General features: G+C 36.4%; 1 protein-coding gene across 6 annotated transcripts in view; it reads left to right on the forward strand.

The window, feature by feature from the left end:
- Positions 1 to 530: 530 nt before the first annotated feature.
- The window catches only part of LOC113049189 (drebrin-like protein B), a 35,407-nt gene continuing 11,010 nt past the window's right edge, over positions 531 to 24,927 (forward strand). For all 6 annotated transcript variants that reach the window (XM_026211318.1, XM_026211322.1, XM_026211320.1 and 3 more), the window contains exons 1-6: positions 531 to 835; positions 17,525 to 17,580; positions 18,787 to 18,899; positions 20,177 to 20,251; positions 24,416 to 24,553; positions 24,740 to 24,817. In XM_026211318.1, the coding sequence (XP_026067103.1) occupies positions 750 to 835; positions 17,525 to 17,580; positions 18,787 to 18,899; positions 20,177 to 20,251; positions 24,416 to 24,553; positions 24,740 to 24,817 (546 nt within the window). In that variant the 5' untranslated portion in view covers positions 531 to 749. The remainder of the gene's footprint in view (positions 836 to 17,524; positions 17,581 to 18,786; positions 18,900 to 20,176; positions 20,252 to 24,415; positions 24,554 to 24,739; positions 24,818 to 24,927) is intronic.

Consider the following 24,927-nt stretch of genomic DNA (forward strand, 5'->3'; position numbering starts at 1 on the left):
TATTAATATTGTTCGCATTCTGCTTTTTTATTTAATTGACATCCATAGTAACAGTGAGAAATAAAACACAATTCCGCAGTTAATTAATTTTCAAATTATAGTATTGAAATAAACTACTTAGGCTGAGATTCAGTGTAGGGTATAAAGGCCAATTATTTAATTTTGCAAGCAGTATAAATGGGCATACATAAAAGGTAAATATGGCCTCAAAAAGTTTGAAAACCTCTAAAAAAAATAGTAGGCACCCATGCACTAAAATCCAAGAAAGTTTAAATGGGAACATCTCATGACCTAATTCAACAAGAATGCCCATAAACACATTTCAAATGCGTCCTTGTGTTTAAAAAGTCTAGAATATAAAAACTGGATTCAATTATGTTACCTCCAAATTGTTTTAATGTGACCGTACATACCACGGGCTGTAATAATTCATGTTAGCAGCAACCGAGATAAACTGAAATTGTGCAACAGCAGTGGTGTTTTTCCCTTCGGAGCAGGAGGTGGAGCTTTCGGAGAGAGAGAGAGATTCCTCTTCATGAAGTTTTCCAGCAGGACTGATGCAGCACATCAGCAGTGTTCGCCTCCACCTCCAACTCCAACAGCCCTTCACCTTCAGACGTTACAAATCGCCTGCAGAACACACTGAATGCAACTTTGGATAAGGGAACTGCTTGTTTGCTAGTGACACAAAACGTGTGTTGAAGTGCACTGGTTTGTGGAGTACATAGAAACACTCCAGCAGCATCAGGATGAGAGCGATTAACTTGGACACGTACAGCCTGTCTCTGCTGACCGCTAAAGAGGACGTCCTCAACCCGAAAGCATCCACCAACTGGTACAGTATTAGACGTCTCAGTCTTAGCGAGCTGCCTGTCTAGACTGCATTTTTGTGCGTCACAGGCGCGAGAAACATTTTTAATGATCACGTAGGCAACGAATCGAAATGTTGTCTAGGTAGGGAGCTGATTTGGTTTGAGACACTACCGAAGGCGTGCGTTGATGCTTTGTAAATTATATTCCGCAGTTGTTTTTTTAATGTCGTCAAATTTCGTTATTATTTAGCCTACGTTTTGGATAATAAACGTTTGAATGCACTTAAGTTTTGCACCGTGCTACGAAAGTTGAAACATGTTTAACGCTGAAAAAAAACCCCGCAAACTCTCATATAACTGTGGAAGTACTTGTTTACAGTACTTCTTGTGGGAAGCAAAGGCCACTTCCCTCAAGCTTATCCCCCATTGCTGAAGATTTAGGTCACTGAAGGTGTTTTTTTTATTAATACGAATTTAAACGGAAAGTTATGTTCCCATGGAAGTGCTTGATGTGATACTTCTCCTTTCAAGCTTAATTGCGATAGGCTTCTGTATAGGTACAAGCACGAATTAGGGTGGAAATATATCCCTGTAACCTGTAGCCTTTATAAACTTGATTTTTACTTATAAATGTTCATACAAACGTATCCACAATAATTACATCAGTTATGTAATGAAGCTGCATGCATTTACATGTTTCACTCTGTTATTTTTTGTTCAAACGGGATGGAACTTTATGCGTTCTCAGATTTTTTTATAGCGCCACCAACTGGCTGAGCCCAACCAAATTTCTTTTTTGTAAAAATTTTTTCGTAAATCAGACCATGCTCTAGATTCCTAAATTTACCATAATTAGATGAGTAGATTATGTTGCAGACAGTCTATATAATATGATCCTACGATTTGTGGGTTTTTCTATTAAGTTGTAAGGTAAAAAAAAAAGGCTAATAATAATAATTCTAATGAAAACAGTAATGTTCCCAGAAGTTCATTTTTGGACCCACAATAAAAATAAATAGTAAAATCAGCTGGCTCAGTTTAAAAAATGTATTGGCCTATAAAATGCTTCAAAGTTTTTCAAAATTCCTGGGTCCTCATTCTGTGTGTGTGCATTTTGGGTTGAATGATAAGGAGACCAACCAGACTCTTTCTTTTCTTTCTTTTGTGACTTTCTACCATGATGTCATGGAGTTATAAGTTCATGCTTATGCAGAGAGTAGTAGTTTACAGTGTGGTTTTCACTAAAGTGGACACCCACATGATTAGAGACACCTTTTTTGTTATTAAACGGAATACTGTAGATTTGCTCTTATTCATTTAGAGAAGAAGTTAGAATAGCCTGCTCCCACTCGCTGCTTTCTCGACAATATGATGTAATCTTTTGCTAGCTTTAAAGTACTCATTAAACACATTGCAAAGGTGACGGTAATTATAGGTGTTTCATTATAATCTGCATGTATCAGCTTGGATATACATTTGTACAAACTTTAACCAGCCCTGATCTGACAGTTCAGAAGTCCTGCAGTGTCTTTCCTCTGTGTCAGATCTTGGCACCTCACATTAGCAGTGTCATTGTCTCTCCTGTATTTCAGCAGGCTCAGGCTAATTCCTGCAAATGCCCGTCAGTGGCTTCCTAAATGATCCAGGCAGCACCCGTTTTGTTTTTCCTAATCACCATGGAAACGTACTCAGAAACAGTCGCTGACGCTTTAGGCTTTACAAGCCTATCAGGCCCATTCATGTACTGCATGGTTCTGTCTGGAACAGTGATGGCGAGGGTTTGTCGACTTTATATTTCACACTGTCATTTTGACATGTCAAGTCTCTTTAAATGGCCCATAAGCAGATGCTGAATGTAAGAAGTGACAAAAGACCTGTGAGTTTTGAGCAAAAGGGGAAACTCGTACTTCTCCACACAACAGTTATCTGTTATCTCTGTACTTTTGTGCTCTGAACAATTGCCATCGACGACTTATTGAGCTGCTCAGACGCACTTTGAGCACACTAGAATGAGAACCAGCTTCTGCTTCAGCAGTTTTTACATGAAAGTTTTTTTTGTTTGTTTTTTTTAACAAACTGGGTTTATTGAAATATATAATATATATATATATATATATATATATATATATATATATATATATATATATATATATATATATATATATATATATATATATATATATATATATATATATATATATATATATATATATATATATATATATATATATATATATATATATATATATATATATATATATATATATATATATATATATATATATTAGCTCATAATCATATATTACTTACGAGGTATCCACAGTATATGCTTGAGTACTTCTACTTGACTACATTCTGTTTTTGTGCATATTGGAGTGAATGACCAAGAAACAAATAATAATAATAATAATAATAATAATAATAATAAAAAAAAAATTTTCTGAGTATTTCGATTTTTTTGCACACTCAGATTCCAGATTTTCTTCTTATTTATTCAGATTTTAGATGGCATATACATCTTAATAATAATAAAAAAAAAAACTTTAGAACTGGTTTTGTGGTCCATGGTCACAAATGAATGTTTATAATTCAATTTTTTTTGTTTACATTGTATTTCTAATGAAATTAGTAACTGATCAAAAATTCTCACCGATCCCAAACATTTGAACAGTACTGTATATCTGTATATCATTGTTGTCCAGTGAACACCACTGAGTTTCTTCTGAATAATTGTTTTGTTTCACAGTAGAAGGAAAGTCATAGAGTTGGAAAATGACAGTTCTCTGGTATGAAGGTAGTAACCTTTTGTCAAACCATGACAGATTCTTCACGCTTGACTTATCAATCTTCTAGAGTTAAACATGGCAGGCTTTTCACATGCCACTCAGTAGTTCTTAAGAAGGAAATGTTAGCAACTGGTCCGTTATTTCCTCGTAGTGTTAAGCAGCTGCAGTGTCAAAATCACACAAGTCATTTTTGGTCATTGTTTTCAAACGAATGCAGTTAAAATTGCTGTTTGATACTTTGAAACGTGTTTATTGTTGTTGTCTTCATTTGTAGAAGTGCCCTGCTGTTCATGAAAGGTTATGAGATACAAGACAGTGTGATTATCTGGTTTAGTAAGAAGTATACATTTCATAACTTGTTGTTTTGGTTGTAAGCCATAACATATTGTTCTTATTCTGGCAGGGATTTATTGCGCTCAGTTTGAATTTGTCATCCTAAGTCTTAGGCAGGCAAAGACAACTCCTGAGGGATGTGACTGGACTGGAACTGATAGAAAACTGAAGGCGTGGCAGAATTCATTCCAGTGAGCTTTGGAGGAGGTTATGATGAGAAGCTACATTTGTGACATTTCAATCTTGAAGGTGGCTTCAGCCCCCTTTAGAGAAAGAGGGATTCAGTCTCTGTCCTTTAACTTTTTCACTGAGTAAAGATGCATCTGTTAACTTACTGTATGGTGCAATGCACACACATGTCTTTCCATAGTAAAGTGATGTGTTTTGAGGAACTTACCTGCATGATATGAAGGAACAGAGCTCAGGTTCAATGTGGCTCAGGTCTTTACATCTCCATGCTGTTGGAGCACAAGTTTATGCATGATTTAAAAGCCTCAAGGTGCAATGTTCTCATGTTACCAGTAATAAAACATCCGCTGAGCATGGTGAGTTATCCCCACAACAAGAATATTCATACTAATAATGTAGAATGGTAACCTTAATTGACCTCTGGTAGTTATAATGAAGTATTATAAAAATAATTCACATACACAAAAATAAGAAAAGTAGGAAATAAATGTATTTTTCTTATGTCATTAAAACAAGTTTTCATAATTAAAATCCCATTAAACACATTTTTGAATGTCCCATCAAATGGGTTTTCAACATAGACCATAAAAATGGTTGTAAATAAACAATTATTTGTAAAAAAAGAAAAAAAAAGAAAGAAAAAGTACTCAGTACTGTCCTGTTCTCTGTGCATTTGAAAAGTTTATAGTACTGTGAAAGAAAGAGATTGAATTTTGAGACTGAACACTGCCATTAAAGTGGTTGAAAGATAGTAAGTAGATGTTTCTCTGCAGAAACGCCTTATATAAAATTAATTGATCAAAAAAATGAATAAATAAAGTAATAATTATGTTTGACAGCTTGAGTAGTCTCTGTGTAGTTTTATCCGTATTTATCTAATACCATCTGTATACTTTGATGTGACTTGATCACCATTTGGTTTAATGTCACAACATATTATGTTTCATGCAACTAGGCCAATCTGACAATTGAAATAGATATTATACTTGTATAGTTTAATCAACAGGCAACAAAGATTTAATGTACCAGAGTTTGTCTGTTCCTGTTTCAGCAAAGTCCATTTCATCACAAGGTCGTCCAAATAGTTTGTAATTTAAAAATAACAATATAAGCCAAGCAGAGGTATTTCAGACTGTTGAAAAATTCATCTTAAATGAAAATCAATGTGGATGGTTTATCTAAGTACTTTTATAGCATCACCTTGGTGGGGCTATTTAGTTTTATGGTGGTTTGGTTACCACAGGAATGTTTTATAGTGGTAGATTAGTAATTAAGTTATTAAGCAGTAAGTGAAGAGGTATTTTAGTGTTGACTTTGTCCCAGGTAAGTGCTGCATTGATTTGCTTTAAATGGGGCTTTTTTCCCATGGGGTTTCCCAGATATGCTGATGATACAGACTCATAAGTTGAAGGATGGTGGATGAGTTGCTGTTCCTCATGTCAGTTATCAGTGTTAATGGCAATACCTGTTTTGTATGTGTTTCTTAAAATACCAAATTGAATGTTCCAATGAATTGCACTCCTGTAATGCAAAGATACAGAATGCGCATCTTTGTCAGTATCTGGATCTTTGTTAACAATTATGGATCAGGACTGAAGCATATGCCATATTACTTTGTGTTTCTGACTCCCAAGGCAATCCAGACAGCAATGTTCAGACACTCCATATGTCTCTGTTATCTGCCTTACCCAAGCCAGCTCAAACTGTGAATCCTGATGGTCATTCTCCTACAATCTCTGAAGCTGACACATATATATGGATTTCAGATTGAGAAGTATTCATACTCTTTTCAGTCACCTCAAGGATCATTAACTCACATGGAGAGAAGCTGTCTGGTTTCTTGGGAAATGCCTGGCCCTTGTGTAGGTGGTTTCTCTCTGGCTTCTCTACTGTTAAACTCAATGGGAAAATGTTCATGGAGCTCTGGAACAATGCTGTTTGTTGTATGTTGGGTTGTAGTCCCACACAGATGGCTTGTGGTCGTTGGCGGAGCTGTGAGGGATTAACTTGTCCAGTAAAATTATCATTTGTTGCAGTTGGATATCTGCGTACTCTCAGAAGTCTCCAGATATCTGTTTCTTTTCGTAGACGCTGAAATGACTTCCAGTTGAATTTTTCTTTTTTTGGGGTTCTTTCTTGAACCTTGAAGATCAATAATAGAATCAAGCCTTTCCAATCCTCAACTTTTTAAGTTTTGTGCTTGGCAAATGAACATGCCACATATGCCTCTTTTCACTGTGCTTTCATCTAGTTTTGGGTAGTTGAAAAATGTTTCCATTTCTTTTTTTTACATTATGCTAAATGCATTTGCTTTGGCTGTAGAAACGAGGTTCTGAGCTTGTCTGAGGGCATTATATCATTTCAAACATTTAACAATCTTCTCGCATTTCGTCCCTATCATATTACAATAAAAGAAAGTAAATAAAAAAGCTATTTTGAAAACGGACAGTATACATGAAAACGTTTTTTTAAATGAACTCTTTGCTCACTAAGGCTGCATTTATTTAAAAAAAAAAACTACTGTAGGCCTAAAACAATGATATTGTGAAATATTATTACAATTAAAAATGACTGTTTTCTAATGCATTACATTTTTTTTATTATTATTATGAATTTTGAAAACCGTTGTACTGCTTAATGTTTTTATTAAAACCATAGGGTTGTTTCAGGATTCTTTGCTGAATAGAATGGTGCTTCAAGCCAAGGATTTGAGCACTGATGGAAGGTGGTGAATGATATGGTGCCGATTGAGGTGTGTGTTTACAAGGAGGTCTTTATCACACCCCCTAGCAACTCGCAGTAGCCTAATACCAAAGGAGGTCATGTTGTTTGCAGCTCAAACTAGCATGTGTGCATTTAACAACTGATCCTGTGATATCTATACTCAAGCTATTGTAAGTGGACCTCATGCTGTTTGACTACCTTAAAACAAAATCTTAACAACAAGTCCTATTGTAACAAATAACCAACAGAAATTGGGACACATTTGTGCCTTTTTAATGTGGTTTTATTTGAGTCTAATAAATAATTTTTATTCATCTTTTTTTGGTGATGATATTAAGACGTTGATAGAGGATAAACATTCCCCTTTTGCTGGTGGGGTATTTTGAGGTGAAAATAGGAACATCTGTGGTTTTTTTTGGTTTACACAACACAAGATTGGCTCTGCCCGAGGCCTTTAATCACCTCCGACTGGAAATTTGCACAGGGCATAATAAATCAACAATCAGCCTGCATACCTAAAGACTCCCACAAAGCATTGAGAAAGACTCTAACACAGCCATAGATCCGGCGTGAGATGATGTTATCTCATCCGTCACCTTGCATAACCTTTTGCCAGTCTTTGTGTATTATTTGAGATTATACTAAAGACGAATTACAAAAGACAGGGTTTAATCTACAAGCAGTACAACGTTGTCTGTGGTGGTTTTTGAGCTAAAACACAGGTGACTGTGTATCCTAGAATTGGCACCTCTCCATACTCTCCATAGCAGAAATGAGACGTTACAGTAGGTAGAATTCCAGTAAAGCTGGTGTTTTGATTCTATCTTATGCAGTTGGCAGGTGTCTTTTAGCTCAAACCATGAGATTGTGTAAAACGCTATTCTAACATCAAATGCAGAAATTATTTTTAAATTGGTTCAAATGGATACGCTGCGTCACACAGTAAGTAAATCAACCCAGGTCTTGTTTATTGTATTGGTTCCAGTTAAACTGTGAATTTTTGTAAGGAGACTTACCCTGAAAATCTCATGCAGTTAAAATGTCACCCCTCAAAGTTTTTTTAACATTAATTTCAAGATGCAATGCAGTATTTGTGTCTTTTTTATTATTATTTGGGTGTAGCTTTTTCATGACATGAGTAACTAATGAATCAGGGAAACTGGAAGAGTAATGATGGGAAAGGTGTGAGACAATTCAGAGAAGTGTACAGCAGTAGGTTAACAAAACAATGGAGCTTGATCATTTTTACTGATAAACTTCTATAGAAAGAGACATCGTTCTTCTAGAATAGGGGTAGGGAACGTTGATCCTGTAGGGTCACTGTCCTGCAGAATTTAGCTCCAACCCTGAAAAAAAAAAAAAAAACTACCTCTATCCTGAAGACCTTGATTAGCTTGTTCAGGTGTGTTTGTTTAGGGTTGGAGCTGAACTCTGCAGGACAGTGACCCACCAGGATCAATGTCCCCCCAGTTCAAGAAGAGAGGAAGATCCTCAAAAAGAGGTTGCAACCTTATTTGCAAGTGCCATGTCATGTTTCTTACATTTAATGTTTTACTTACTCTTCTAGTGTGTAGTGTTTTTTTCTTATGTGTCATGCTGATATATAATAATAAAATATAAACATTAGCACCCAAACGTTTCAGTGTCATGGATCATGTGACTGTGAGGACTGGAGCAATGGCTGCCAAAAATGTACCTTTGCCATCACAAGATAGGAAACAGTTATTTTAAAACTACTACTACTACTACTACTGCTGCTACTATGACTAATTCTTTGAAATTTTGATTAATAAGCATAAGAGACTTCTTTCAAATACTTCATCACAGTGGAGCAGCAAACCCACAATAATTTTACAAATACTACTGTTTCTGGGTCATAGAATGTCGTTTTAAGAGTAATTTAGGCAAGAATGTAGTCCAAATATGTGGTTGATAGAGATAGTAGTAGAAGAATGTGTATTCTTTGTTGATTGCATGAGGGATACCAGACTTTGTGTAAATGAGTGAAGGTCTTGTGTGGGACAGACGGCACAGGAAATGCCAGAGTTGTCCCAGAGGAGTGTTTTGTTGTAGAGGCCAGTGGCTAGACTCACCCTGTCCAGTTCGTGACTTCTCAACCAAAGGTCACAGAATTATCAGGAAAGTGTTACATAGTTGTGATAAATTCGGAGTTTACTTTGGATTTCAAAACATTGCAGACACTTTGCAGAAAATATGTTTGCAAGTCCACCCTCTTCAGATACATAGGGAAGATTTGGACTTAGAGATTTAAATACTATTTAAACTTCATTAGATTAGAAACAGTGTACAACAAACACAAGGTCATGGGTCTGAATGCCAGGGAATGCATGAACTGATAAACTTTATAATGTGAATGCAATCAAAGCTTCTGCAAAATGCATATGTTTAATGTTTGCAATGATGTCCAAGATGTTTGCTCTAATTTTAATGAGATCGAGGGACAGAATGGGAGGATAGAAATGGTTCCAGTGTAACTGTCTGAAACATTGTAATTATTGTCATTTTTTCCAGCTCAGCCTCAGCAGTCATTACATACAGTATATACAGCTATGGCCATAAAATTATTTCATGCTCACGACTGTCCCACAATAAATAACAACAGCTTGGAAAGGTTACAGAGTTTTAGACTATGGAGGTCAGCAGTAGATTTCCTTTAAAGGGTAATAGCAGCATTGTTGATGGAAAATAGGCAGTCAGTTCCTGTGATTCTGATAAGAGTCGTAGTAACCTTTTTGGCCATGATGCCTTGTTGAAAAGATCCATCATCTGAAATGGACTTCCTGCAGAGTTGAAGGTTGTGTAGAAATAAAAGAACCTATTTAAGAGAAAAATAGCAGGCAAACGTTCCTATCTCACTTAAACAGGCTGGATGTACGAGTCAGGGTTACTCAGCTTGTCTTCAGGTGGATAGCTATTTATATCACAGCCAACATATAAGGTTACCTATGAAAGGCTACTACAGTACAGTTCAGCTTGTAGACTGGGATCATATATAGTTGGGCTCATGTTACACAATATAGTTACTTGAGTAAATGAAGTATTAATCAGTGCTGAAACACTAGACGTATTGTTCCTGTTTCTGTGTTTGTTCATGCTTTATCATGCTAGTTTGAAGCACAAACCTGGACACACCTGTTGACTCACAAGTGTGAAATTGTTACTGAGCAGTTGTGTTTGTTAGTCACAGTTTTGTCTTTGTGCTTAATAACAAAACTGTTAGATTTCAATGCCTAAAAGGCTGATTAGTGTGTTAAGATGGTGGATTGTTACTTTCCACTTCACAAGTTGTTGAAAATACATATAATGCATTTACAATCTATCGCTAACATGTAAAGCCATGTAAATGCCTTAAACAGGGTTCTGTTTCTGGTGAAAGTCACTAATTGTTTAAATAAACCTCATAAACACAGATTTTTACCAGTGTCTAAGTTTTGGGCTTTGACAATATATTGAATTAAACAAATTCATTCTAAATAAATAAATAAATCATTTTATAAATATAATAAATATTTTAGCTCTTTCTCTCCCTCTTAAAACCTGTCATTCCTTGAGCCGTTTGGCAGAAAAGAAACTCCCAGTTCTGATCCCAGTGTTTCTTTCTTGCCCATTTACCTTCCATTGTGACATATAACTGGCATCTGATTCTGCACTATGACACATCCAAGTCTTTCTCCTTCTCTCCATCTCTTTCCCACTTAGTCACTCTTATACTTGCGTGCCATTTCATTTCGCAACCATATATCACATTTGCATGAAAACCTCCCCAGTCTGTTTTCTTTTCCCATCCCCCCCATCCTCTTAAATCCAGTCCCCCATACTCCTTTTCATTTTCCCAACCTCCCTCCCCTCTCCTTTGCTATTTATTGTCAGCTCTTCCACTCCATCCTTTTGTATTCTGCCAGAGTCTCTCTCTCTCAGGAAATCCGGATGCACTCTTTCCTCTTCTACTCTTCAAATAGTTGCCATTAGAACAAAATTGTAAAACCCAGGGGTCTGATCCCCCGTATAAGAGAAACAGCACAGGTACACTCGCGCAGATGCCTTATTACTAGATACAAGCAGTAAAGCTCATTTAAAGGTAGTATTGTTATTATACATCTTCATTAGACTCGTGTCTCTGAGTTAAAGTCTACATTTCAGTCCTCTTGGCTGTTGAACTCATTTTAGTCTGTTGAGCTATTTGCCTGTGCCTGTTCCAGGCCAGCATACACCCAAATGAATAGCGCTTGGCACACTGGCTTCAGTATGACAAGGTTACTGTGCCAGATGGCAATGTGCTTAAGATGTTTTGTACTTTCTGCAAGGGTTGTAGAGAGCCCACTGTCCAGACTGGCATAGGTCTGCCAGGTCTCTCTGTCTGATCCTTCAAAGGCAGTAACGATCCTGAACCATTTTCTCAGAAGCAGGGCTTTTCTTCTACATTGTGTTGACATTTTGCATGCCATATTTGGTACAAAATATCCATTTTCATCAACTTCGGATATATTAAACTGTAATCTGTGGTTCAGCACACAAGCAAATGCACATATTGTTGTTGCACACTGAATGCCTCAGGCCAACTTACTGCAAGCTTGGGCAAACCTATTACTCCATATTGCTGTTATGAGTGAGGCTGTTTTGTTTGCTTCTAAAGATTTCAGAACTCGACCCTATCAGTTCATTATTTGCAAATATATATATATATATATATATATATATATATATATATATATATATATATATATATATATATATATATATATATATATATATATATATATATATATTATGTATGTATATCATACTTTATGTAAATAATGCCGGCTACCATTTCTTCCAGTGGCTTTAGTGTAGTGACATTTGGACCCATTGGCTTCATGTGTCTGCTTTGAATTTATGATTGTTTTGAACAGGCCCAGGAATATAAGTGAGGGAAATAGTACAGCCAAAAAGTCAGATTTGTAGACACTAAAGCTGCACTGGTAAGGAACTATAAGTCATTTAGTGAGTTCAGACGAAGGGGTCTAAAGGGTTTTCTGGAACCGTAAAATATGCCACAGATGACGCTTGAGACTTTTCCGACCATTTTTAGGAGAAAACCATCGGTTGGTTTCACAACCAGGTAGGTAAAACTCCCCTGGCCCCTCTTCTCTCTTGAGCCATTGATTTTGCTGAATGTTCTTCTCCACAGCTGTTTTCCAGCTTTACGCACTACAGATGGAATGTGGCCATCTTAGGCAAGGTGGACATCCAAGTGGATTTGGCATGGGAGCTTATTTTAAATTTATCAACATCGGTTTCGGGGAACAGATGTGGTCAGGATGTTTGAGACAAAATTTTGCTCAACACTTGGATACTAGGTAAAAAGGATGCAAAATGCCATTTTTGGCCTAATTTAAAGTGGAAATGAGTAGTATTGAGGTCATATTTCTGTGCTCTTGGAGTCAACGCTGGAAAAAAACTGTAGTCCTGTTAACGTGGAATGATTTAATTTCACATGGTTGTTCATGGACAAGTGAAGTGTTGCAAATCACTTGCTCAAATCATTCCTGTCTTTGCAGGTACTCTATGAATGCCAGTGGTCATGTCTGTGCATGTAGTCTTGTGAGAGACTGAGTGATCAATAAAGAGCAATAACACCTATCACAGAAACCTTCTCACCAAGGCTGTATTTGTTTGATCAAACATACAATAATAATAAAAAGTGAATGCATCCTTGCTGTTTGAATATCTTTTTATTTTTTAAATCTTACTGACTCCAACATTTTGAACTGCAGTGTACATTTACATTTATTAAACTATCCAATTTTTTGTCATTTCCCCTACAGATTGCAATGTATTTTTCTAATTATTTAAACTGTGACACAAACAACCACATGCATCACTGCATCTTAAAACATCCTTCCCATGTTTCCTCTCTTTCCTTTCTCCTTTGTGCTGTCTGTCCAAACCTCGTCCCCCTCATTTGTTTATGGCCTGTATTTCTCTCTTTCTCTCGCCATTCCTCATTCTCTGTTCTTGAGCTCATAGCTGGCTGCAGTGCAGAACTGGGCTGCTTGTGTTTTTCTCATCAGACTCTTGACACAGGAAGTGTGTATGTGTGAGGTGAGGACGGTCCAGACGACTTCCAGACAACACCTCTCTCCACTAACTACAGACGGCAGGAAATGTCTAGTGCAACATTAGATTTGATTTCAAGAAATGCACTGAGGGCCATTGTGAAGTGTTTTTAAGCATTAGTTGAGGTTGTTTTACATATACAGTAAGGCCACACTGTTATTTACACATTATTCTTGTAGTCAGTTTTGTTCTCAGTTTCATGTTGGTCCCCCTGGATTTTTTCAGCTTCGTTTTTAGTGTTTTACTGACAGGCTCTTTTAAATAAAGTCCAGACTACCTCAGTCTAGTCCTGCAGGATTCATGGGTTTATGGCGTTGTGGTTGGGCATTCATATGATAGAAAACCACACTTTGTTGTGTAACCTTCTCATTTGATGTGCATTCAAATGTGCATCTGTTACCAGGTGTGAAATTAATTTTTCAGGGTCTTACAACCACATTTAATGCATTTGGCAGACACTTTATTCAATGTGATTTACATTTCCTGAGAACTGGACCCATGACCCAGTTAAAGTCAGCAAAGAACTCTAAATGGACCGTTTTTGTTTTTTATTTCTCCTAGAATATTGCAGTGTTTCTTCTAAATTAGAACATTTTTGTAATTCATTTGACCTTGCAACCTTTTACTCAAATGAGATCTCAGTTCATTTCAAAAGTTGTTTAACATCACAGTAGGGTAGAAAAGATGTTTGCAGTTTCTGTTGTCAGTAAGACAGGCTTTTGCACTGTTAAACTATGTACAAAAGAAATAGAGAATCCCCCCATTGTCAACGAATGATTGCTCTTTCATGCAAGTACACGGGATTTTTGAGACCAATTCATGTGAAAAGTGAAAGACTGAGAGTAAATGCAGAGAACAAAAGTCACCCTTTCAGTTCATGCAAAACAACTGTTGCTGCATGTGTACTCTAGCTTACCAGGGTACGTCATAGATGCCATGGAGATGCAATGCATGCCTGAAAGGCATTGAGTAAAGTGCTGACTGTTTGTGCTCATTTACTATGTCAATGGGAATGTGTGTGGTCCTTACTGCATACTGCACTTATATACCATGACATTTCATTGGGGCTGCATGTTGAAGTACGCTGACTACAGCATGATGTGATTTGACCCTTAGATGAACCAATTAGCCACAGGACAACATGCTTTGAAAGTGACCTGATACACAAAGGGCTTGTGTGTGTGCTAGACGTCTGCTGCTAAATAAAATGTATGTTTGTTTGTCGTAATGCACTCGTGCATATTTTTGGAGTATTGTTTGATCTAAGTACCAGCTGTCATTTTGAGTGTACTCTTTTTTTCTTGCTTAATTGGAATTGATTCTAGTTGGATTCATTGCACAACACTCAAGACGAAAATGTCAGTCAACTCCAGGACATAGCAGAAGATTTAGGAAAGAAACCTTTTATTACCAACTGTGTTAACAAGCTCCTCTTTATAATGTACTTGGGTAACAGACAGCTGGTATAAGCACGTCTCTGATCCCTCATTACTCTCACTCTCCGGTCTGTTTTATTCCCATGCTGGTGGAAGGATCCGGAACAATGGTGTCACAACTTGCTAATTGCAGACTGATTGCTAGGTTGGTTAGGCTGAACACAGACTCTGATGAGGGGAAACAGGCTGTTATTGTTGCTTGGGTCTGAGCTCTGAGTCAAAAGCCCAGATGTCACTATCTGGAAGGCTTCCAGAGATCAGAAGCTTTGGAGACAATAGGGACATGATGACGACAGGCTGGTGTAGATTATCTTCATTCAGTCTAAATTCCAGGGGACGGAGTGAGGGAATTCTCTGTAAGAGGTGTTGATACATGAACTATAAATAGCACGATCAAATTCATTTAAGCTGAATTTGAGAACAGGATTGTTGTTGAGCATAGTTGAGCACTGAAGCACACTTTTACCTGATTGCTGAACATCTGTTGACGATTCTCCTCAATTCCCGTGTTTTGAGAAAAGTTGTTTTTGTTTTTTAAAACACAAACACACATCTCGTAAAATGTCACTTTTATTGAATCTATTACTAGTGCCCATGCAGTGAAAAAAATACAAAGAGTTGATACTAGATAACTGAAAAATGTATTTTATTATTGACCTCAATAATTATGTACTTGTACACATAACTGTACTTTCCAATCTTTACTTTGAAGTTTAATAATATTTAAAATATTTTTTTATTTACATTTGAAATTAGTATAAAAAAACAAATGATATATAAGCAATTCATGTTTAAATTATAAGTATTATGCTATTTGTATTATAAAACATACTATTATTTATACCCCTTCACAAGTTGAATAAATAATCCCCCATATGAGGGAGGAGTTTTTAGAAATGTACTTCAGGGCCTGATCTAATAAATGTATAATGGAAGTGAGAGATGCAGGAGAAATGATTAAAAGTGCCCAGCTCTTACTGGACAAGTTTGATCCATGTGAGCTGTTATTATATAGTATTAAAGGATTTACGTGACATTTTACATTGACTAACTGTTAGAATAGACCAAGCCTTTTCCCAGAGATTATACCCTGTTAATAATGTCACTCAGCTGTGGTATACCTGCCACAGCAAGTTTAACAGTAAGCCAGCTGATAGATTTACAGACTCAAGCCCATTAATTGCACCTGACGTCCAAAGAAACATGAACATAACAGTAAACTGGGGCGTTTTAGTTTCGTAATATTGAAACTGTATATTCTTGGGACTGGAGTCTCACATTGACAGAAAATGGCTTATCTGAGTCTTTTAGATTTTTCCTCTTTAGTGAAAAACTGATCATAAAATAAAGTCCAGGGGACATATTCATGAAATATTAATGATCAAATCCTTCTTAACTGTTATTTTCTTTTAAATTTCTTGCTTAAAAGAAAAACTTAAGAATCTCTTGTTTTCTCAAAATTACTTAAAACAATTCTTATCTTTTTTTCTAAAATTTCTTAATCTTCTTAAAAATCATCGTAAATAGCAACAAAAATTTATATAGCCTCCAACTTGTCGGAAAAACCGCAAAGTAATTTTTTGGGTTGTAAACTTGTTGGGTTGTTTCTAGTTAATGGTTGTAATTACAACATAACATTGTGATATTACACTATTATGCATGACCACAGGTTAAACAATGACCGACATTATTATGTGTGATGTGACTTTTTGCTGAATTTGAAATTTTGTAACTATAGTGACCAAAATGAATGCAACAGACCATTTAATCTAGAGACAGCCTCTTTAAAAGAAATATCCAAAATACACAGCAAATAAAAAAAAATGCAACACTGCATGCTGAGCTCCGAAAATGTCGAACCGAAAATGGCACGAATGATTATTATGTTAATTGAAGTGTTTTTAATTCAGTTGGTCAATTCTAGAGCACTGAAGTCAGTCAACCTCTTTATAAGAAAAAAAAAAGATGTTATTGAGAAAAATATTTGAGAGTTTCATAATTGCATTTAAGAACATTTACATTGAACAGTAAAATGTATCTTAAAATATGACTATTTCTAAATTGTTCTCTTCAGAAGATTTTCATGAATACAGTTGCAGAATTGTTATTTTAGTCAAAGGATATGCCGAAATGTATTTCTTGTATTTTGATTTGTATTTGAACAACCTGTGGTCAGCTGCCATTTTAAACTTACTTTGATGGTTGCACCAAATGACTGTCACAGAAGGGAAACCTTCCAAAAGCTTTAAGCATGGCCCAACAAATGTAGCGTTAAACTTCAATTGCACTGAACCCTAAGTCTTATTAATCTCACAAACTGAGTGCCCCACCTGCATTTCACTGTTGGTTTTGGTGTGGCCCTGATACAAAATCCATTATTTTCTCTCAGCCTCAATTTCAAGTAATAGTCCCAGTGCATGATATATAACCACAGACAGCTGTGACCTGGGTTCAAGTGCGGTTTTGCGTTTTCATACACTATGAATACACTTGTTATTAGACCTAGTAGCCTCAGGAACATTGGGTAAAAAGTCCTGACTCAAAACTACAGCCTTGCTAACAATGTGAAAATCATAGGCAATGACAGCGGGCATCAACTCTTGTAGTAGATCCCAAGAGACTTTTGCTGAAATATCAGAAAACTAAACAGCACGAGCACTGATAAAGGAAGAGTGATGGAGATGACTCATGCCAGCTCTTCTGTGGGAACATTTGGTATATGCATTACTCCAGAGGGCCTGGTTGGTATGCACAAAACATGCCCAATATGTGGAGCATTCTGGATTGGTGTGAACTCGTAGGATAAACATATGGACAATGCACACATGGTCTTCACGCCCAAGCCCACTTACTTCATTTTAAGATGACATAAGCGCGGATGTGGTGTTGATTATGTTTGGCTGAGGAATGCAAGGAGGTCCGTGATTCGTTTCATACTGTGAAAGGTCAAGGATCACTATTGATATATTGACTTGCCTCATTTTGAAATGGTATCAAGGCTTGATATGGTCTGGCCCAGGTCCAAATCTTGTAACTCAACTCTGTCAGTTGTTTCTACAATGTGGACTGCTATGTTCTCTTCCAGTGTAAAATGCTGATGTGTTTCTCTCTCTGTCTTCTTCAGGGCTTTATTTACATATGAGGGAGTGACCAACAATCTCAAACTCACAGATTCAGGAGGTAAGACTAACAATTCCGCCTCTTTTTTAGTGTGTCTAAATTATCAACAATGCTCAATAAAGCACAACAGCAGGGGGTTGGAATTCCATTAATTTTGTCTATAAGTCAGCCTGATTTCAACTTAATTAAAATAAAAACTGGTTTAGTTGCAGAATTTCCTAAGGCAGCCATGGAAACAGGAATAATAGCAAAAGAGTGAAACAATGACCATCCGATCCTATAAAACATTGTTAATTACAAAATCAAGTCGATTCGAATATATTTTTATTAACATTTATTGAATATTTTATATTATCATATAGCTTTTGTACTTATAATCACTGGATTATTGTTTTAGAATAGATGGTTTCATCTAGTATAATATTATCTATATTATCATAAGTCTTTCCACAGCCATGGAAAAGCTGGACATTTTACCATTATTTTACCATTATTTACCATTGATTTAAGCGAAGGAAATTAATTAAAATATTAAAGTCATAAAATCATAAAAGTTATGGAATTTTTCATTGAACATAAATGCTCAGCTCTACAAGAATTTCAGAATTTGCTCTTTGTAAATCCAACTGTCGTCATATTATTATTATTTTTTTTCTAAAAAGGGTAGTAATTATGAATAACAAAAATCGTGGAAATTCATTGGAAAAAAGTGTGGCGAGCCAGTATTTTGTCTGTTATCAGTAGTTCATTCGTCATTAAACATACCTGGACATATTGTTCCTATATAATATTTGTTATATTATATTATTTAAATTAAAATTAATATTATATACACAGCTCTGAGTTTTTGAAATACCTTTGGGGAAGATGAATGGAAAAACTAAGGTCACTTAAAATGTGGGCAGTCATTGTTGTGCTCTATTTGAGGCACTTTAAAAGCTCAGTCTGAAGGCAATCACGCAACATTCATGAGTGAAATGCTTCAAAATTAGAGAGGATTACCAATTAAGGCTGAGACTGCCAACACTGTTCCTCTTAATATCAGACGAAGCAGAAAAAATCTCACTTGAGTGCAGAAGAAAAGACCGGCTCTGCTTATTACATCCGACCTGTCCTGTACTCTTATAGTCTGGTAAAAGAATGCTAGCGTTTCATGGTGGCTGAGGCGTTTACTTTCATGTGGCATTCATTATTTCATGAAGACAATTTGGACCTCTTTAATTTTGTCCTTCCCTTCCCTCTTTATTTCTCTCTCTCGTCTGCCAGCTGGAGGTTTGACAGAACTGGTTGGGAAATTTCACAGCAGCAGGCCCATGTATGGCATCTGCAGGGTGGGACTGACAGAAACAGGACAACCACAGATAGTCCTGGTTTGCTGGGTAAGTTCGCATTCAGAATCTGTATGTTTATATCAGTTTAATTCAGCCATAATAAATGTATGCAAACGACTACACGAAAATGTAGCTTCTTGAATTCTCTCCTGAACTGCAAACAGACAGTGTCCTAAACTTTAGAGAAGTGCTTCAAACGTTTGTAGTTCTTATAACAAATAGTTCTGGATGAGGTCATTTTGCCTTGTTCTGATTGGATATCAGTAGGTTATACCTAGCTCCCATTGGATGTTGCCATGGGGTGTGAGGCCGAAGTGGATCCTCATTGGTTGGAGCTGCCACATCATTAACAGTTTGTGTTTAAGCGATGGATGTGAGGCTCCTGTTGATGAGACGTGTCAATGGCTTCACTTCACAAAAGGGCTTTGACCTTCAGACTTGTAGCTGAAGGAGCTCAAATACAGATGCAAAGAAGCATTCTGGGAACCTTCCTAATATCCATCGTGGATGTGGTTGCTAAGACGATAAGTGGGAATGTTGTGGTTGGGGTCAGAGGTGCCATCTGTAGCCAGTCAGGCATTGTATAGAGGAGGGGGGAGTGGTCTCTGTGACCTGTTAACTGCAAGAGACTTCCTTGTGAACTAGACTGGCACACACACACACACACACACACACACACACACACACACACACACACACACACACACACAGAGTACACACCTCTGATGATGTAGAAGGTCTAGATGCACCAGATTAGTATTTTGTTAAAGGTTTTAAAGCAGATTTTTATTTTTATTCTGTGTATTTTATTTTGTATTTTTCTGAAAGAATGTATACTTTTATTCAGTAAGGATGCATCAAATCGATCAAAAGTGACAGTAAAGACTTTTATAACAATACATATATATATATATATATATATATATATATATATATATTAATTAATTAATTAATGTTAATTTGAACTTATTCTATTTATCAAAGAATCCTGGAAAAGTATCATGGTTTCCATAAAAATATTAAGTAGCACATCTGTTTTCAACATTGATAATAATATTACTGTTTGTGTTTTACTATATTTTTGGATCGAATAAATGCAGCCTTGGTGAGCCGAAATAGCCTTCTTTCAAAAACGTAAAAAAAAAAACTTACCAATCACAAGCTTTTTAAAGTGTACACTGAGTCTTGATTATGTTTAAAGGTGTCGTTATAATATGTCTCATAACATTATATTTTGATTATTTGAAAGCTTAAGTTTCTCAAATATAATGGTTCTGCCCTTTCTCTTCACGTCTCACATAATCTCTTCTGTCTGCATCAAACAGGTTGGTAATGATGTGGATGAGCAACGCAGAACTGAATGTGCCAGCCATATCCCTGCCATCAAGACCTTCTTCAAGGTAAAAAAAGAAAAAAGAAAAGAAAAAAAGGCAGTTGCCAATGACAAGCCATTCATGTCTCATCTGCTTTCACATAACAGAGTTCCTGCCTTTTTTTTTTAAATCACATCACTATAATCAGCATGTGACTTTACTTGTTTGCATGATTCTTCTGACATCTTTTATAGATCAAACTCTGTAAATGTTAGTAAATTTAATGTTTTCCATAAGACAAGGTATTTTAATAGTGTTCTGGTTTAAACCTTCATTAATCATGTAGTTTATGTATACTGCTGCAGCTACATTTGGAAGAGTTCAGATATGGAGTGAGTAAAATAATGTGTTTCTCTCTCACGCGGATATTTCTGTAATTCTCATATACACATACTTCCTGTGTTTGTTTGGCTCCAGAATATTCTGCATCCTTTCTGTAAGGCGTCTATGCTCTCTCTCTCTCTCTCTTCATGTCTCTGTGAAGGAACTTCCTTAAAGCTGTATAGGAGACATAAAGAGAATGAATCTTCCTCATCAACATACATTTACCTTTCTTACATTACAACTGGTACTTTATTTGAACATACAAACTTAACCATTGTACTGTATAGTTACACTCTCCCAAAAATGTGCACATATACATACGATTATTTTTATTATTTAGGATATTTATTATTTAAGTCCACATTTCATCCTGCATTGGCCTCTGTTACGTACATAAAATCCCAAATGATCAGTCAGTTTGAGTTGGATGCAGTGATTTTAACCAGGATTTTCTTAACTCAAAATGCTTTAGGAGTCATTAAAAGGTTAAAGGAAAAGTGTTTTGTGTCTATTTGAATGAATGGGTGGAGTATGTAAAAAAGGCTCTCATGCACAATTCTGAAACCAGAAAGCCTCCTAATATGTGTACAAATACACTCCTCTGTTATATTCTGAGATTTCCCTCTTGTAAATGGTTTCCTTCCTTTGCTAGTATCTGTGAAGTGATGGCTAGCAGCTTGGTGCCAGCTCTTATTGTAGTAAACTCTTCCTCTTGTGTCATGTGCTATTGTTCTCCTGAGCAGCCGAGCAGTGCCACTGACAGGCACCACACTGACTGACTGAGAAGAGCAAACATTAAAGACAGAGAGAGAGAGAGAAATTCCCAAGGAACGGACAATGTTAAAAGTCTTCATTATAGAAAAGTTTTCTATATCTTGTGATAAATGTGCATGTCTCTTGAAGCTGTCTTTAGATTTATTTCCTCCACCAGTCGGGCGATGTTGCTTTAACATTGCCATATTTTCCGGATGGTTGTATGAGATCGTCAAACATAGTCAGTGTCTGGGACATTTTAATGCCTTATAAAGACATTGCCCAGTCAGCTCCAGAGGCATGCCAAAAATGCTGTTTTTCTCTCTCTCTTTTTTGAGATCGACAACCTTTATGACCTTGTATTGTGTCGTTCATCCACAGTGTGTTTGTGCGTGATAAATATCAGCACGAGTGGGTCACAAAATGTCTTTAATTATATTTCCGTTCGGATTTAAATCTTGCTGGGTTATTTTTGTGTTGATTGATGGTTGTTCAAGCAGATGAACTTTGTAAGGTTACATAAGGTTAGGAATTATGTTTTATAGCATGGGAGAGGCTGAGCCCCCAAACCAACTAGAGCACACAGTGTATGGGACAGGGCCCCGGTATAGCCATAAAATCAGACAGCCGGAGACAAGCTTTCAGAGGCATTCACAGCGTTCTGGCTCAGCATTCCTCTATATTAATGATTACCCTTTCTAAATTTGGATTGAGGGATCTGCAAAATCTCCAGCTAGACATAGCGTGTGACAAAGCCATAGTCTGTGATGGATGTGCAAAGCTCTTGCATGTCCTTTTGTATCTTTTAGCTGGCAGAAATTTTTAACGATTACTAAAAAGGACATTACATTCAAACATGTACTTTCTCATTGTATGGACAAAACACTGAAAGATTCTACGAAATATCATTTTCATGTTCCACAAAAGAAAGTAGGTCGTACAACTTTAGAATGACGAGAGGGTGATTAAATGTTGACAGAATGCTAATTTTGGGTGAATTATCCCTTTAGGTAAGCAACAACACCCATTTTGTGTTTTCTTGGTCGCTAGTCCAGGCCTAGTCTCCAAAGACATTCAGTCATGGAGAAGTGAACCAGATCCAGGCTCATTTATTGTAATGTATGTGTTGACTTGTAAGATGTGTCAGTAACAAGATGAGAAACAATGCAGTCTAAATCCCTCCATTTACTCCTCCCTGCTTTCTCCATTTATCACTCACACTTTTAATTGTCTCTCCGTGACGAGTCTGTGCTAGTAAGGGCTGTCACGTGTGCAGGATTACTAGTTAGCTCTTTAAGAGCTTCTAAAAAAATGTTTTTGTCAGAATTTGTTAGTGAGCCATCAAGGTAGACGCTTATGCATTAGTCATCAATGATGACCATTAATTACAAAACTTTCACATTGGTTTATGAATAACACAAATCAAGACTAAAATCAAAAATTTGATTAGGAATAAAACAAATCAAGATGATTTTAATAAGGCTAGTGATTCCCAACCAGGGGTGCATGTTAAATGTCTACTTTTTTTTTTTTTTTTTTGCTTTGATAAAAATAAATGTAAATAAATAGATGAGTTTGGGGTTGTTTTTGATGTTTCGATTTTCTCAATATTTTGTTTTTATTGCACCCTCAGATTCCAGATTTTCAAATAGTTGTATCTCTGCCAAATATTGTCCTATACCAACAAACCATACATCAATGGAAAGCGTATTTATTCAGTTTTTTCAAAAATATGCCTGGTTTTGTGGTCCAGGGTCACAGATTGTTACCATTTAAAATAAATGTTTTCAAATGTAATTTATTCCTGTTATAACATTACTCAAGTCTTCAGCGTCAATGGTACAAACCATTCGAATGTGCTGATTTGCTGCACAAGAAACATTTCTTATTATTATCCATGTTGAAAACAGTTGTGCAGTAAACAGTGATCATTTTTTTTCAGGATTCTTTGATAAATAGAAAGTTCAGAAGAACAGCATTTATTTGAAATAGAAATCTTTTGTTATATTATGCGATTACTAACTCTTTTGATCAACTTAATGCATCTTTAATTAAACAATAAGAATTTCTCACCCCAAAATCTTGAAAGATAATGTGTATTTGTTTTTCATCAGTGTGATCTGAGATGAGGCATCAGTATAGTTTGAGAGTGAGCTGCAGGCATGAGGTGTGTATGGGAGAGCATCTGTCCTCACTTCTGTTAATAATGTCAGTGCCGCTGAAGCCCCGGGCTAACTGCATGTCAAGGGGCTCATCTAAAGCAAGTAATAGCAGAGAATTAAGTCATTTAACTCCTCCCAAGCAGAAAAAGGGATCAAAGAGATAAAAGAAAATTAGCTCAATTTTAACCAAGTGTTCTGTAGATAAAGTCTTTCCAGTCACAGAATAAGCAGTGAGTAAACAAATTGGTCCTGACATGTTCAAGTTCCTTCAGAGAAATTTGGAAAGAGGGCTGAATGTAGCAGTATGGTAATCCATTGAAAAGCTGTGGTGTTTTTGGGTTGGAGCCCAATCCTGCACTCACAAGGCCCTCTGGCACGATGTCTCAGTTTCATTGCTCTTCTACTCCCTTCTCTCCCACAAACCAGATCACTATATCTTACACTAGAATCTCTGTGATCCGAGGTGTTTTGTTGAGCAGTGATTAACTCTGGTCTCCTGAAATATAAACCCTCAGTGGATCTTCAGCTGATTGACCCCAGAGCTGTAGATGGAAATGCCTTATAAGGGAAAATGTAGCATGCAGACATGGTTATACATTCTTACATCCTGTCTCTGATGTACAACAGAAAATAAGTCAGACTCCTAGCCTGTTCTTTTATTTGCCATTACAACTCCGACACCGAAATGTAGTTCTAGCTGTTTTTTAAATTTTGTAATGAATAATTAATTATTTTAATAAATAATGTGTGTATTTACAGTTGTTTTTTGCTGCTAATTTTTCGAAAAAGTTGCCGTTACAACAAGGCACTTAATAATATTATGCTTAATCTAAATGCAATAAAACAATAGATGCGTGGAGAAACAAACTTATCTAACATTGAATGAAAATTGTGTTCCGCTTCGACGATATTGTCAGTATTTTTCAATCTCTTGATGTTTGTGTCACTACAGGAAGCTCAAGTATTTATTCCAGCTTCACAGCAAGATGAGTTGACGGAGGAGCTGGTTATGGCTGCCTTTGCAAAGATTCGACCACCAATGGAGAGGCCGAGGAGACCCTCAAGGATGATGGATAAGGAGGAGACTGTGGTAAGTTACCACAAAAAAAAAAAAAAAAAAAAAAAAAACTTTTGGCTGTGCACAAGGTTTTCCTTCATTCCTTCAAAACAGAAGAAGCCTGTTTCTCACTATAATTTATTGATACGCGTTGGGGAAGTGGTCTAATGTTTTGGGTCCTTTTTGGTCTTATGTTGCATTTCTGTGATAAACCAACAGGGTACAAACTACCAGAAGACAAATGCTGCTATGGAGATGAGACGGATTAACAGAGACTCCTTCTGGGCACGAGCAGAGGTACAGCTGAACCGTGTTTACAGCTGGATTTTCACTTAACAGCCTGTGTGTTCCACAAAATGCTCCATTAAAAAAAATCAAAATAATATGCCAGCCACAAAAAGAGGTCA

Source organism: Carassius auratus, chromosome 30 (genome assembly GCF_003368295.1).
Source record: "Carassius auratus strain Wakin chromosome 30, ASM336829v1, whole genome shotgun sequence".
In the NCBI taxonomy this organism is placed as follows: domain Eukaryota; kingdom Metazoa; phylum Chordata; class Actinopteri; order Cypriniformes; family Cyprinidae; genus Carassius; species Carassius auratus.